This window comes from Hippichthys cyanospilos, chromosome 6 (genome assembly GCF_059441005.1).
Source record: "Hippichthys cyanospilos isolate Australia breed blue-spotted pipefish chromosome 6, RoL_Hcya_1.0, whole genome shotgun sequence".
NCBI classification, from domain to species: Eukaryota; Metazoa; Chordata; class Actinopteri; order Syngnathiformes; family Syngnathidae; genus Hippichthys; species Hippichthys cyanospilos.
Window position 1 is genome coordinate 17,544,855 of NC_142374.1, and position 13,852 is coordinate 17,558,706.

The 13,852-nt window shown below is 40.3% G+C and overlaps 1 protein-coding gene and 1 long non-coding RNA gene across 3 annotated transcripts in view; one reads left to right on the forward strand and one right to left on the reverse strand.

The window, feature by feature from the left end:
• LOC148422513 (uncharacterized) overlaps positions 1 to 13,852 on the forward strand; it is a 45,466-nt gene that overhangs the window by 29,276 nt on the left and 2,338 nt on the right. Inside the window, exon 3 of the long non-coding RNA XR_015865797.1 lies at positions 4,877 to 4,946. This is a non-coding gene — a long non-coding RNA (uncharacterized LOC148422513). The remainder of the gene's footprint in view (positions 1 to 4,876; positions 4,947 to 13,852) is intronic.
• Positions 1 to 13,852, reverse strand: part of roraa (RAR-related orphan receptor A, paralog a) — a 255,755-nt gene that overhangs the window by 13,677 nt on the left and 228,226 nt on the right. For both annotated transcript variants that reach the window (XM_088416240.1, XM_088416241.1), the window contains 2 exons: positions 4,819 to 4,904; positions 1,528 to 1,669 (listed from right to left, as the gene is read on the reverse strand). In XM_088416240.1, the coding sequence (XP_088272366.1) occupies positions 1,528 to 1,669; positions 4,819 to 4,904 (228 nt within the window). The remainder of the gene's footprint in view (positions 1 to 1,527; positions 1,670 to 4,818; positions 4,905 to 13,852) is intronic.

The following is a 13,852-nucleotide window of genomic DNA, read 5'->3' on the forward strand; positions in this document are numbered from 1 at the left end:
AAGATTCACGACACTGATGTGTAAGAAATGCCTGAGAGAACAAATCACATTATGTCACACTCTTGGCTGAACTCTTCCTCCTTTGAAGAAAAAATAAATCTTGTGTCTACGCTGCAGATAAAATCACTTTTAAGACAGATGAGCGCAGTGATGAGAAGGAGACTATTTTTTGGAATGGCGCTCTGGGGTCTTGGAACTATGTCAGCTGGTCATTGTGTGTATGTGTGTGTGTGTGCGTGGGGGGGTATACTACATATTGTGAAGAATTTTTTTTTCTCGGTGGACTACCCATTTAAATTGGGTATTTTTCTATAGTGATATCACTTATGACAGTGGTGGTCTGGAATATAACCCCTGTACTTTTTTGATGTCTTTTTATGATAACTCAAACAGATTTCTATATGTTTTACATGACGTAAAAATGACGTCAATACACAGAGGAAACGTCAACCAGAGTTAAGATCTCAATTGACTGAGCTTTTTGCGGCGTTATACTGCAGAAAACAGAAGAAAAAAAAACAGGAGGAGAATTGACCATGGGGACATTAATGATAATGCAATAGATTTGAAATAACAGGGTGGTACCCATTCATGGTCTTGGATTTGTTTGACATTGTTGGCTTCAAAAAAAATGTGCACCCACAATTCTTATTTTATTATTATTAGTGTTAACTAAGCATTTTTTTTTTTGTTAACATTCGCAAAAATATGGAAATATATAATTTTGGCAGCATATAAGCTCCTAAATTTTCCTCCAACCCGTCAGTTGTGTTTTCCACAGAGCCAACCAGCTACCTCTATGTTTTTTTTTAAAGCGTGCTACAGTAGGTTGAATTTACTCCAACTGTTGCATACAAAAATGGCAACCAATTTTCATCCCTTATTCCGCTCAAATTCCATTTATCTTTCTCCCCAAATCCAATTTTACCGGGTTTAAATAATTATTCCAACCTCAAAGACTACACACCCAAAACAAGGTAAAATACTAACATGTAGATTAAAAAAAAAAGATCTTGATTTTTCCGATGTTATTGGTGGGTTATTTTGCATGAAATGGTCCAATTTTCAGGTTGTTTCACACAAAACAAAACAAAAAGTTGAGTCAACTTGATCCAAGTAGTGGATCTGAAAAATAAAATTAAGCAAATTGTGCAGCATTATTAATGTGCAGTGAATTTTTACTTTTGTCAAATTCAGACTTACTTTCACTAGTCTTTTTTTTTTTCTTGTTGTAAAAGTGCTGAGTCAAAATAACTTTATTTTATTAGAAATTGGGCTGGCCCCAAACTTCCATTGTACCAAACTTGATTTGGCTATAACAAAAAATTGGGTTGAAGAAGGCCGGCCAAATTTTTTACCCCAAATTTCATTATTATTTTTTTCAATTTAAGGCAATATTTGATCTGCTCTTCCGCCTAAGTAAATTGTGCGAATGATTTTTCCACCTCTGCTTTTCACCAGAGGTATTGAACTTTTTCCCATTCGTATCCACCCACCGCTTTGTCTCCTGACCCATGAAGTACTCACCATCCCGTGACATGCCCACCGCCAGGCACTTCTGCAGCCGGCAGTGCTGGCAGCGGTTGCGGCTGGTGCGGTCGATCAGGCAGTTCTTCTGACGGGGGCAGGAGTAGGCCGCATTGCTCTGCTGACTCCTCCTGAAGAAGCCCTGCACGGGAGAAGGGCGTTGTCGTCTCAACACGCTAAACGTGCAAAATGTTCGAAGACTGAAAGCGTGGACTGCGCTCTTAAAAACTGTTCAGTCAAAAAAAAAAAAAAAAAAAACAACTCAAATTGGGTGGAAAAGGGGACGGGAGTCTTTTGGTTTATTTATTTAACCCCCCAAACTTTAGGAAGGTTTTAATAAAACAACCAGATTTTTCTGGATTTTTAAACAAAATATTTATTTCTTCATTCGACACAACTTTTTGAATTAAATCAATAATTACACCAACCCAAATCAAAGCAATATCACAAATTGTATGGAAGAGACTGATCTAAATTTCTGCGTTATTCATTTGACCCAAAAACTTATGTTATTCAACCCAAAGTTTATATTATATTCGACAAAATAACATTTTTTTGCATTTTTTTGTACAAAACAACCCCTTTTTTGTTTTGTGGGTTATTGTAGATTCTTGAATTAAGCAACCATATTTCCTTTTTTTTTGTGGAAAAAAAGCCCTCAAATTTTGGGGGTGCTGCTTTTTGTTGTTGTTGTTGGTTTTTTTTTTACACACCTTTTTTGGGTTAGAAAAATGACTCAAAAGGGAACTGAACTCAAATCAACCCACTATGCTAAATTGGGTGGAAAAGAGACTGACCCAACTTTCCGGGTTATTCGTTTAAAGTTGTGTTGACTAAATAAATCATAATACAGCCCAGTTTTGTGAGTTATTTTGTACAAAACACACCAGTTTTGGGGGAGCATTTTGTAAGTTATACATGACCCAAAAATTAACCTAACCCAAACTGACCCCATAGCCCAAATTGAGTGAAAAAGCAAACACTCAAACATTTTTGAAGGGGGTCATTCCCTTTCGCCAAAAATTTGGTCCTGTTTTCACCCGATTTGGGTTATTTTAATCCAACTGTTTTTAGAGTACCGTATTTTCCGCACTATAAGGTGCACCGGATTATATGGCGCACCCTCAATTAATGACATATCTTAAAACTTTTTTTCCATATATAAGGCGCACCGGATTATAAGGCGCACCCTCAATTAATGACATATTTTAAAACTTTTTCAATCACGATATAGTAATACTCAAAGTAATAACAATAATAACTCAAATAATAACTAAACTCTCAATAGCATAATAACTCAATGTCAATATGACCAAAGTTGTTCAACTGTAAACACACAAAAGAAACAGGTAAAGCTTACTTTATCAGTTCATTCCCCATCTACCAATCCCAATCTCAAAATTGATCCATATATAAGGCGCGCCATCAGCTTTTAAAAAAAAAATAAGGCTTTTAGGTGCGCCTCATAGTGCGGAAAATACGGTACTATAAAACCAGAAGATCCAGGGATGGGATATACAGAACGAGGGACATTTACAGTGAATCTAGACTCCCGTCATCATGCGTGGATTCACAGCAAAAGTGAGCCGACCTATCGGCCAAAAAGTAACAAAGGCCCCACTTATGAAAATATCCTCCTTGGAGAGGGCAATAATGCCACAGCTGCATTGGTATTTTCCTGGCTGCGACAATGTCATTTCTGGCATCCGGACACGGTTGCATGTCCAAGCACGGGGGCGGCATGTTTGGCCCGATGCGATAACGCGGTATCTTCCTTCATTGGGATTATTATCTGGCGCGCGCGGCGCATGAGCATTGCACACCGACTGGATTCCTCATCCTTTGACTTAATGAATTGATTCCAGCACATCATTAACATGCCCCACTCTACCGCTCCATACACATATGTCTTAATTAGCCGCTCATTGGCTGTTTAATTACAAGAAAACAGCTGACAGCTGCCAAGTTGCTTTATAATGGAAGCCATTATAGGAAGAGCCTATTACTGCCAGCCACGCGCCGCACTCTATAATAACGCTGTGATTTATGGTCCAAACTTTTGTACTCTTACATACCATTAAAGGTCTCTCTGTCTGGACTAATTAGCAATCGTTAAAGACATATCTTGGCAGTTTATTCTTTAGTGTTATGTCCTTCCCGCTGCCTGTGCGATGGAGAAGAGGAGCTGACAGAAAGCCTCGCGTACGCAATTACGTGCGGGCATACACGCACGCAAAAGGTGCAGGCGGGCTGAGGAATGCTAATCATGTGCCGGGTGACAAGCGCGGGGACAAGAATACGCTCTCAGCACAAAAGTCCCCGCGCCGTTTGAATGGCTGGCACATTTTGAAACGCTACAAAAGACCACTTCAATGGAGGCAAGGCAATGTTGCAAACAGCCAAAAATCTGCTCGAATTCAAAACTTTTGCTTTTTGGATCAATTCGGTTCAAAAAGAGTGGGGCGCAACATCACCCCCCCCCCCCCCCCCCCCCAAAAAAAAAAAAAAAAAAATTGTACGTATCCCCAAGATGAGAAGGAAGAGTAAGACTTAAAATTTTGCGATTTCCGTTTTAGCTTGAACACAGCAAGTCTCATACATATTATTAAAAATGTATATAATAATAACAGCTCGATGTAGCACTTGCAACTCCTGCGCAGTATTTTGTCCGATCCTTTGCTCTTTACATCAAAGGCATTTCGCATCAAAGGGAAAGCATTGAAATAAGACACCAGGGAGCTGAAATTTCAACCAGATGATGACGACATGTCAAAGTTGAAAATGGCAAGACCACTCAGTTCAAATTGAGTGTGAAAATGACTTAAAAATGATGAAAATACAGCCCCATGGTCGTGTTTTTAGTAATATACTTTATGCAGATGTATAAAGAAATTTCTTGCCCAGGTTATTAAGTTTTGACCGGTCACTATAGCAAAAAATACAGAATTCCTTGTACTATTATTATATACAATCTGATCAACTGTAAATACATTGTTAGAAAGCGAATCCTTTTCATTTTCCAGAATGCTTTCCTACACGTAATAAAGATGGACATTAATATACTTGTTATATGTGTTTGTATTACCAGTAGTTCTATAAGATTTGCTTTGTTTTGTGCAACTGCTATAAATGGTTAGAGTACGTCGAGGACAAAAAGGTATAATAATTAGTTACTATGTTTTTGGCCATATAATAATTAGTTACTATGTTTTTGGCCAATGTTTGAAAGGCCAAAATTTGAGCGTCAATAAAAACGACTAAAATGATCATGGTGAAAATGTTGACGCTTACCTTACAGCCTTCACATGTTATAACGCCGTAATGGATGCCTGATGATTTGTCTCCACAGATCTTGCAGGGAATTATTTCGATTTGAGCTGCATGGGCGAGAAAGGAACAAGAGAGCGACAAAAGAGAGGGTGAGAAAAATAAATAACAACTAAGTCATACATTTTCTTGTCACATGTCAGCGTACAACACCTTCACCATGGCTCCGTGTTGGGACATAAAAGAATATTGTGCGCTTTAAAAAAAAAACATCTCATCCATATGCTTTTGAATGCTTGCTTGCACAGAGCTTTAGCGGAATATTTACAGTTTGTGTGTGTGAGCGAGAAAGCAAGAAAACTTGTAGTTCCTTACAAATTGTAAATATGGTGTCAATTAGCATCCTAAACACAACACTGGTATGCACTCTAGTAAACTCAAACTCAAGATACAAACTCTTTGGCTCAGTCTAATGAGATGCAATACAGGCGCTGTATTCAAAATTTTTCATTGGCACTGAAAAAATGCTCACTTTTGATTGACATAGTGTTTATTTGCACGGTAAGTTCATTATATTGGTTGCATTTTTAAGTAGTGTAGAACTGAACAGTTCTTGATGTGGCACTGCAACATTCTTAAGTGGCATTTGAGTGTTGAGGTTAATGTGTTAGGAGATGCCGATATCTTGCTCAAGGGCACTTCAACAGGCCAATCCTAATTCAATACTTTTGATGTAGGTTGAAAAACTTGCGGCATCCTGGTCAACAAGTCAAGTCAGTTGACTTCGAAAGCACACCAAAATGTAGGAAAGAAACCCCGCCAACAGTTTTCCCATTGGCTGTACGGTTACCTCGTACTTCCTTCCAAATGCAAATATCTGCCAGTTGGACAATTATTTTGGCGCGGTGATTGAAGAGCCTTAATTGGCCGATTTAGTCATCTCTCCGTTGAGATTTCCGAACGTGTGGTCCTCACTAGTTTGCTGATTTGTTTTAGTACAGTTTGCAACTCTTTTGTGTAATTTCAATGTCAGCCACTAGATGGCGAGACATTTTTTTTAATACCGTAAACTTGAAAGAAGACAAATGCAATTTAAGCTCAGCCTAGTTCTTGCTGAATATTATTGAATATCAACTTTCCTTCAATCCTGCCTTGACGCCTACAAAAAGCAACGTCTGTATGTTCATTTTACAAAGGACATATTTGGGCACGTTTTTTGATTGAAATTATGAGATGATAAATTTGTTAGTTTTACTGTAAACACTTGCATTTTATATATTCTTATCCTGTTCATTGCCACAGTAAGATGGAGTCTGTTCTGACTGGGTACACTCAGGACTGGTCAGCAATCAATCACAGATCTAGTGTATTTTTCCTTTGCCTGATCTTTGGATTACAGAAAAACACACTTGCACGACTGAAGTTTTCCTACTGCATTTCACTTCATCACGGCGGCTACCAGCGCTACAATCCCGCCCTCCACCTTGAATCTCCCAGCACCAGAGATCTCAATCTCGCATCCCTCCTCCAACATCTCCCTCATCTTCACCCCGCCGTCCCGACAGCCGCGCCAGACAAAATCCACTATCTGATCCAAATCGAGGAAACGTCTCCCCGGGATGTTTTGTCGCGATGAGATGGCCTTTTCCGAGCGGCCAATCCAAACGCGAGGAAGTAGCGCGCCAATTAAAAGGGGAATATGATGATTCGGTCTTATTAAGATGCAGTAAAAAAACGATAATTAAGGAGCAGTGCTCCGTCGGCGATGTCGGAGCGTTACATCAGCCGCTTCCCTCCAGCCACGCCTAACGCGCCATATGATAAACCCGCACGTCTACCGCAAGATCCTTACAGCCCTCTCCCGCACCTTAACAGGCAATCTCTTGAAGCCGATTTGATCACTTGACAAGCACATTTGCCGAGGTTCAATTCCACAGATCCCGGCCTATTTTAATCAGCCGCCGAGGAGCCCGCAGCGTGTCATGTGGATAATGTCCCCGTCCCCGAGGCCCGCCCGGGAGAGACCCTTAACACAGAGCCCGCTAATCCACTAACTAATAGCCACGCTCTATTCATTCAGCAATCTGTGTCTGTTCTCCTCGCACTGCTGGAGTCAACAAGACCGGCCTTGTTTACATGGAATTAGCCTACATTTTAGCAAAATGAACAAAAGCAAAGTGGATGGTGCACAATGAACCCTCCTCCAGACAACACGTCCTGCCATTTGTGATTCTCCAGCTCAATGGCGGGCCGCGCACCTCGCCGGCACAGATTATTGTGAAATCCAGGCAGGGGGGCGGGCTTTGAAACGCTATCTGAGGGGGTTAATTCATAATTAATCTTTCCCTCATAGTGAACGATGGCTCGTTATGGCAAATGGGCCTGTCGCCGTGTGAGCGCGCTCCATTGTTTGTTTCTGTGTTCTCCCCGCATGAGCATTCGCGGTGCAGTGTGTTTCGACTCCTTTAGCATTTTCAGCCTCATTACTTACATAATTTGTTCTGACATGCACTCACAACAACTGAAGCGTGCTGTAATTATGACTAGCTGTGGTTGCGGCCAGCGGAAGGGTGCAGTGGCGGCCCCGCGCCAGGGGGTGGTAGTGCGGGGCTACGCTTCCCTCCGCCTGCCTAAACCAAGCTTCCACCCACCCCATCCGGCCCACGGGCTTTTTTTGGCTCTGAGCTCCATCCCGCGATAGCTCCGGGCTTAGGCCGCCTCCGGCTCCCCCCGCCCCCCACGCAACGAGACGCCTTGGTCTCCCCGCGAGAAGCCGAGCTGGCCGGGCGCTCGCTCGGGCCTGACGCCGTGCCACATCAGGTGAAAGCGGTGGGAGTAGACGGGGCTCGCCGGTGCCAGGCAAACCTCGCAAACAAAAGCGCTATCTGGCCCTCGGTGCACACATCCCCGCCGGTTAACACCCTCTCACTCCGGCGCTGCATAAGCTGCTGGATGCGGAGAGCACTCAAGAGTAAAAAAGGTTTGTCTCTGGACCAGCTGAGGGAGGCTGTGTGCTTCCTTGTCTGAACATATAGTTATTTCCACATTGGGATAAGCTGCTTTCTAAAAGAGGTGCAGGGGGAGAATAAAGGGAGAATACGATTTGAAATCAAACACACCATGAAGGCAGACTCCCCATCGCAATATGGGGAAAAACGGAACGTGACGTTGAATGGACTACATGAACTCTTCTTCATTTGTCATCAAATTGAAAGATGTCGGACAAATCCGCGCTTCAAACTTTGTGGTTTGCGGAAGGTCGAAGCCAACTTGGATGAAACGGAAGAACCTGTCTGACCTCGCGTACAGGGTCAACTGGAGTTCACGTTCACTAATACATAGTTAACAAGTCCATTATCCAGACGATGGCAAAAATACGGAATGTTAAGTGTCCTACCTCGATTAATTGACTGTTCACATTTCTTTTAATTGTGTGGAAGGGCTGTCACTATCGAATCTTTTTAAAATTGATTATCCGATCGATTATCGCGCAGAATAATTTAGTACAGCGTTGCCTCGCCACATCATGCTTCGGTTATTTCGGCACACAATTGTGGGTTTTCATATATGACCAGAATTTGTTCTATTGCAAGTTTACGTCATAATTTTTTTTAGGGTTTTCTTCCTTTTAACGCAGACCAGTCATTAAAATTAACATTTTCCCTCCTTGTAACAAAAAAAGCAAACAAACAAAAGTTTAATCTGTAGCTCGTGGATTTTGGTTACAGTGGATATTTTTTGGTAATGTAACCCTATCCCTTTCTGCTTAAATATCTGATGTTACAACCTGCATCTTATATCATTGACAAAAACTGTATTTTTGCTCAAATTCTGCTGCTGCGGCTTATATGTCAGTGTGGCTCATAGTTTGAAAAATATGGTGGTAAATGGATGTATTTTATATACCGGTCAAGAGGTTTATGGGCCAGGCTTTATGAACTTTATAACAGAGCCTGTGGGCCAAATAAAATATTTGACCATGGACCGCATTTGGCCCCAAGCCGGACTTTGGACTTCCTTTCATCACGATTAACATTTTTAATTTACCAACAAATGTAATAACTTGTTCCATGTTTCCCTCAGCCCGCGTGGCTTCTCTCCAAGCACTCTGGCTTCCTCCCACATTCCAAAAACATGCATGTCAGGTGAATTGGACGCAGTAAACTATCCTTAGGTTTGTTTGGCTAAGTGAATGGTAGTTTGTCTCTGTGTGCCCTACGATTGGCTTGCAACCAGTTCAGGGTGTCTCCCGCCAGCTGGGATAGGCACCAGCATGCCTGCGACCCTTGTGAGGATAAGCGGCTCTAGAAAATGGATGGATGGATGTAAGAACTTACACGGGGCCTGAAAAGGTGGATTCAGTGCAACAGTACACTTAACCTCTGACTGTGCAAGCGCTACTTTTAAGCTACATTAAGAAGGACTCGAGTAGAATTCACACTGGGTTGGTCAGTCAGACACAAAAAAAGGCCAGCGCTCATAAGCGCTCCTAGTCTGCCAGTCAATATTTATCGACAGGAGCTGCTGTGTTAAGTGCCTCGCGATGCCGCTGGCCGGCTTGAACTTGACCAGCGCAGCGCCACTGATCCCATTCAACGCGCCTCCCCGCCCACCCGTCAGCAAGCCGACCCCCGCCCGCTCTGTTTACGACATCAAAGCTCGGCGCCGCTTGACGGGCAGCCGCACTAAAGCCCATCGCAGCAGTCCGCCCGCTCCCCACAGCACTGCGAAATGGCCTCTGCGAGCAGAACACTTCAAAGATGCCTACCGAGATGCCCCAAATTATGCGTAATTCACGCGGTGTCGCGATTGACTACTAGGCCGGGAAGAGCAGTTTGACTTTTTCATCATGTTTTTCGCTTGTTTGTTCGAAAAATACATATTAATTGAACCTTGGAAAACGGTTGCTTGGTAAATTGCGACATTAAACAGGAAAAAAATATTGCTATTATATAATTTTTAAAAATGGTTCTGTTCTAGCGGGCGCTCGGTAGGTGTAAGACTGGGCGATATGGCCAAAAAAATAAAACATGGATTTTCTTCAAAAACATTTATTTTAAGCTTTGACTTATTTAAAACAAACAAAAAAAAAGAACAATGATTTTAAAATACTTTTAACATAAACTTAACATTCATATCCTTGTGCATAACTTGCTAAAAGTGATAGTCCATTTATTTTGCCGTTTTTCGCAGTTAAATGTTAATATTTTCTCTGTAATTGATTTCACAACTAAATTATTTTTCACGAAGAATTAATGCGTTTAAAAACGCATCTCTCTTCTGGTTGTCGACTGAAAATGAAATCACGTGTTTGCAAGACTTGGGTAATAACCAATTATGACTCACCTATTGGTCACGTGACACTTAACACACAAACTGAGTTCGTGTTATTTATTACCTGAGATTTCAGTTTCGGTCAAGAGTAAGTGAAAATTCACAAAATCACAAAAATAATTTACTGTGATTAAAAAATCTATTGTCGACAAAATTTTTACTTTTTACTGCTAAATATTGCTAAATAAGTGGACTATCCCATTTTAAATGACACTTGATTTGTTACTATCTATTGTATGTCTTGAAAGCATCTACCCAGCATTCAGCTACTTTTGCAAAATCCCAATTTCACAATTTCATTAATTTTCTCTGGTAATATGACATCAGCGATTGGTCGTTACCTGAGCCTTCGGCAGATGCGATATTATTTTTAGTCGACAACAAGAGAAAAAAAAGTTTTAGAAACTGTAGGTAAAAAGCAATTTGATTAAAACAGCTCATTCAATCCTGAAGTCATCATTTTACATTTTTAAGCGTCTGAACATTCAATTCCAACTACTTATTTATATATATTTCCCAATATTTTCAAATGTTAGGCTAAAAGACTGTCGAAAAATGGCTGTTACTAAAAGAGTTAATTATGACATACTATGAACTTTTTACTTTAAAACATGGCTAAATAAGTGGACTATCCTTTAAAATGGACACAATTAGGTCCTTAGTACCTATTGTAAACAAGTCTAGTCAACCATTTTGACAAAATCTCAATTTCACGCTAATTTTCAAACCTTCAATTTTGAAAACAGCCAAGTAATCAAATGAATCGTATTAATTACCCAACCCTACGAAGGCGTCTTTAGACGTTCTTTGCGCGGTTGGGCAGTTCAAGGACACCGATTCAGCTAGCTCCTCGGTTCCTCCTCCGAGGATGACGCGTCACTCAAGGCGCATGTACGAAAGGCCAACGTGGCTTCTGCATGTTCACCGGCTGACCTTCACTGTCTCCTCCGGAGCCTTGAGATCTGCCCGCCGCTAAAAGTACACGCCATTATCAAAGGGCGAGAGAGTGACAGTTGATTGCTAACACCCACAACAATTTGCCAAACGCGCACTCACAGCTTCGAGGGGGCCTGTCAAGTTCATTTTTGTAGCGACGTCTCATAGACAGACACTGTAGGATGGAATTTTGCCTTGCAGTGCCCTGCAGGCACATTAATGCTTCATTTACAGATGTACAGTGACATCATGAAAAATGCAAAGATGAGAAATATGTTGAAAGGCTGGTGAAATGATGAGGTCATTTCTACGCCAATTAATGTGCGTACACTTGAAACTATAATTAGACAGACTTGTAAGGAGGACAGTCAAAATCCATTGCACGACAGTGGTGCACTTCCAGTTGGAAATCCCACACACATTTTCAAATGGATGTGGATTATGATTGAAATAATTACATCAAAGGAAGTTAGTGTTTCGCACATAAGCGTCACGGTTGGAAGGTTTAAGGTTGGAGAAACCCTAACAGCCTGCAGGTCGTCAATGGTATATTTACTGACCACGTATGCAATCTGACCATATCTAACAACATAACACACCAAAAAAACCAACCAAAAAGTGGTGATAAAACATTCTGGGAACCATTTCCAGCCCACTATCTGTTTTTAGCATCCTACACTATATATTATTGTAATTTGCTATGGCCCACAAGGCTCATTGAAAAAAAAAGGCACCACTACTAAAAATAAGCAGCATTATTATTAAGAAATGGGTTCATATACATATGAATATACATAGACGCAAGGTTTAAATAAACTCTATGACCAAAAAATGGTATACCCTAATTTCTCTGGTTTAAAGGGGTGCATCACTTATTTAGCTATTTTTAGCAGTAAAACAAATTATGTTTTGTCTCTAATTAATTTGATGTATATATATATATATATATATATATATATATATATATATATATATATATATATATATATATATATATATATTTTTTTTTTTTTTTACAATTTTTCATGTACAATTAAAAGCTTTGAAAACTGCTCACCTGTTTTCTCTATTTGGTCATGTGATATTCACAATTTGAGCCATGATTGGTTGTTAGCTCAGCCCTGAGCACATGTGATGCCATTTTTGGTTGACAGAAAGTCACAAAATCGGCTTTTTAAAAGTCATTTAATATAGATGGAAAATTCTGGACATTTATTTTTACTGCTGGAAATGGCTGAATAAGTAAAGTATACCAGTAAAATGTTCTGTGCAATTTCTGAAAATGAACTCATTCAATAATAAAGGTGTGTTAAAAACACAAAGTTCAATCTTTTATTTTAATTCAACTATTACTGTAAATGTGGGTCTAAAAATAGCTGGAGTTAATTCGTTTAACACCAGTAATTTTTCAAACAATGAACTAAAGTAATAAGGTACCAATGGTTGAATGAGTAATACTCTTGAAATATACGTAAAAATACATCTTTGGTTTTGATTGTGGAGGTACAATTTAGTCGCTCTTCAGTGCTCTAGAAAGTGGGCTACACATTCGGGGCCACCCACAAATCCTGAAAATTCTAAACAAATTGTGAAACAAAATGTATCATTGCTTGCTTGATTGATCTCAGTGTAAAAGAATTTCAAAGCGACTAGTGCATCCCTTTATTTATTTATTCATTTTTGTGGCCCCAAAATGAAACGGTTTGGACACCTTTCATTATCCCTGTGCACTTTCTGCATTGTAATAAGCAATATTTTTCCATGATTTTTTTTTTTTGTCAGTAACAAAAGAAGTGAACTGGAAACTCCCCAGGCAGTTCGACAGCATCTCATAAGATCCGCCGCACCTAACGTTGTGCAAACAAAAAAAACAGCCGCTGAAAATTTCCAGCCTGAACGCTGGTACTGGTGACGTTGAAGGATTAAGATTATCCCCAACGTTCCAGCCCTGTGCTCAGGCCACTGTCATAACGCTGAGAGCTTAACCCATTCCCCGATTGGACCATTAAATCATTTTCCCGCCTGATGATTAATGTTTAAAAAATAAAGGTTGAAGGGTTTCTGCTCTAAGGCCCCGCCTTGCTTTTTTTCTGATTGGCTCAATGGCTGAACACCTTTCTGAATGAAAGCATGTCTGAGAGACCTTTGCCTCATTCTAAGTGTGTGTGTGTGTGTTTTGTGTGTGTGTGTGCGCGGCATCTGTCAATGACAGCGTGACGCAAGCCAGCAGGCTCATGTCAGAGATTATGTAAGGAAGTGGACAGGGCACGGCACTATGAGCAGATTAACAATTCTTCTTTCATCACACAAACTGCGTTAATACATTCTACTCTTTTCATAATGTCATACAACAAAAGAAGATGAGAAGCGCTGCATGCGTGCTCCCAGGACAATTACACAAAAAGCTGATTGAAAATAAATAAAATCATGAAAAATACAGAGCATTTAGCCTGCGTTCGGAGACTAGGGAGGATCTAAGATAGCTGGCAAGTCTTTGTGTAGGCACTGTTCTGAAATCATTGCATGCAGTAAAGCTGATTGATTTCAAAATAATCTGCTTGTGATTTTTTTCTCAATATCGCGATTGAATATTATATTATGCCATAAATTAACTTGTACTTGAGTTCAATTTTTTAAAAGCTAATATTGTTTCAATTTGAGCGTCTCGCCGGTAGTTATTCCGATTCCCGTAGTTCTTTGTGAAAGTTGTGATTAACGATGACCGAACAAATGGATGAATCCGTTTCAAAAAGGTTGGTGAGTAGGGCATCAATATCTCTTGTGTAAA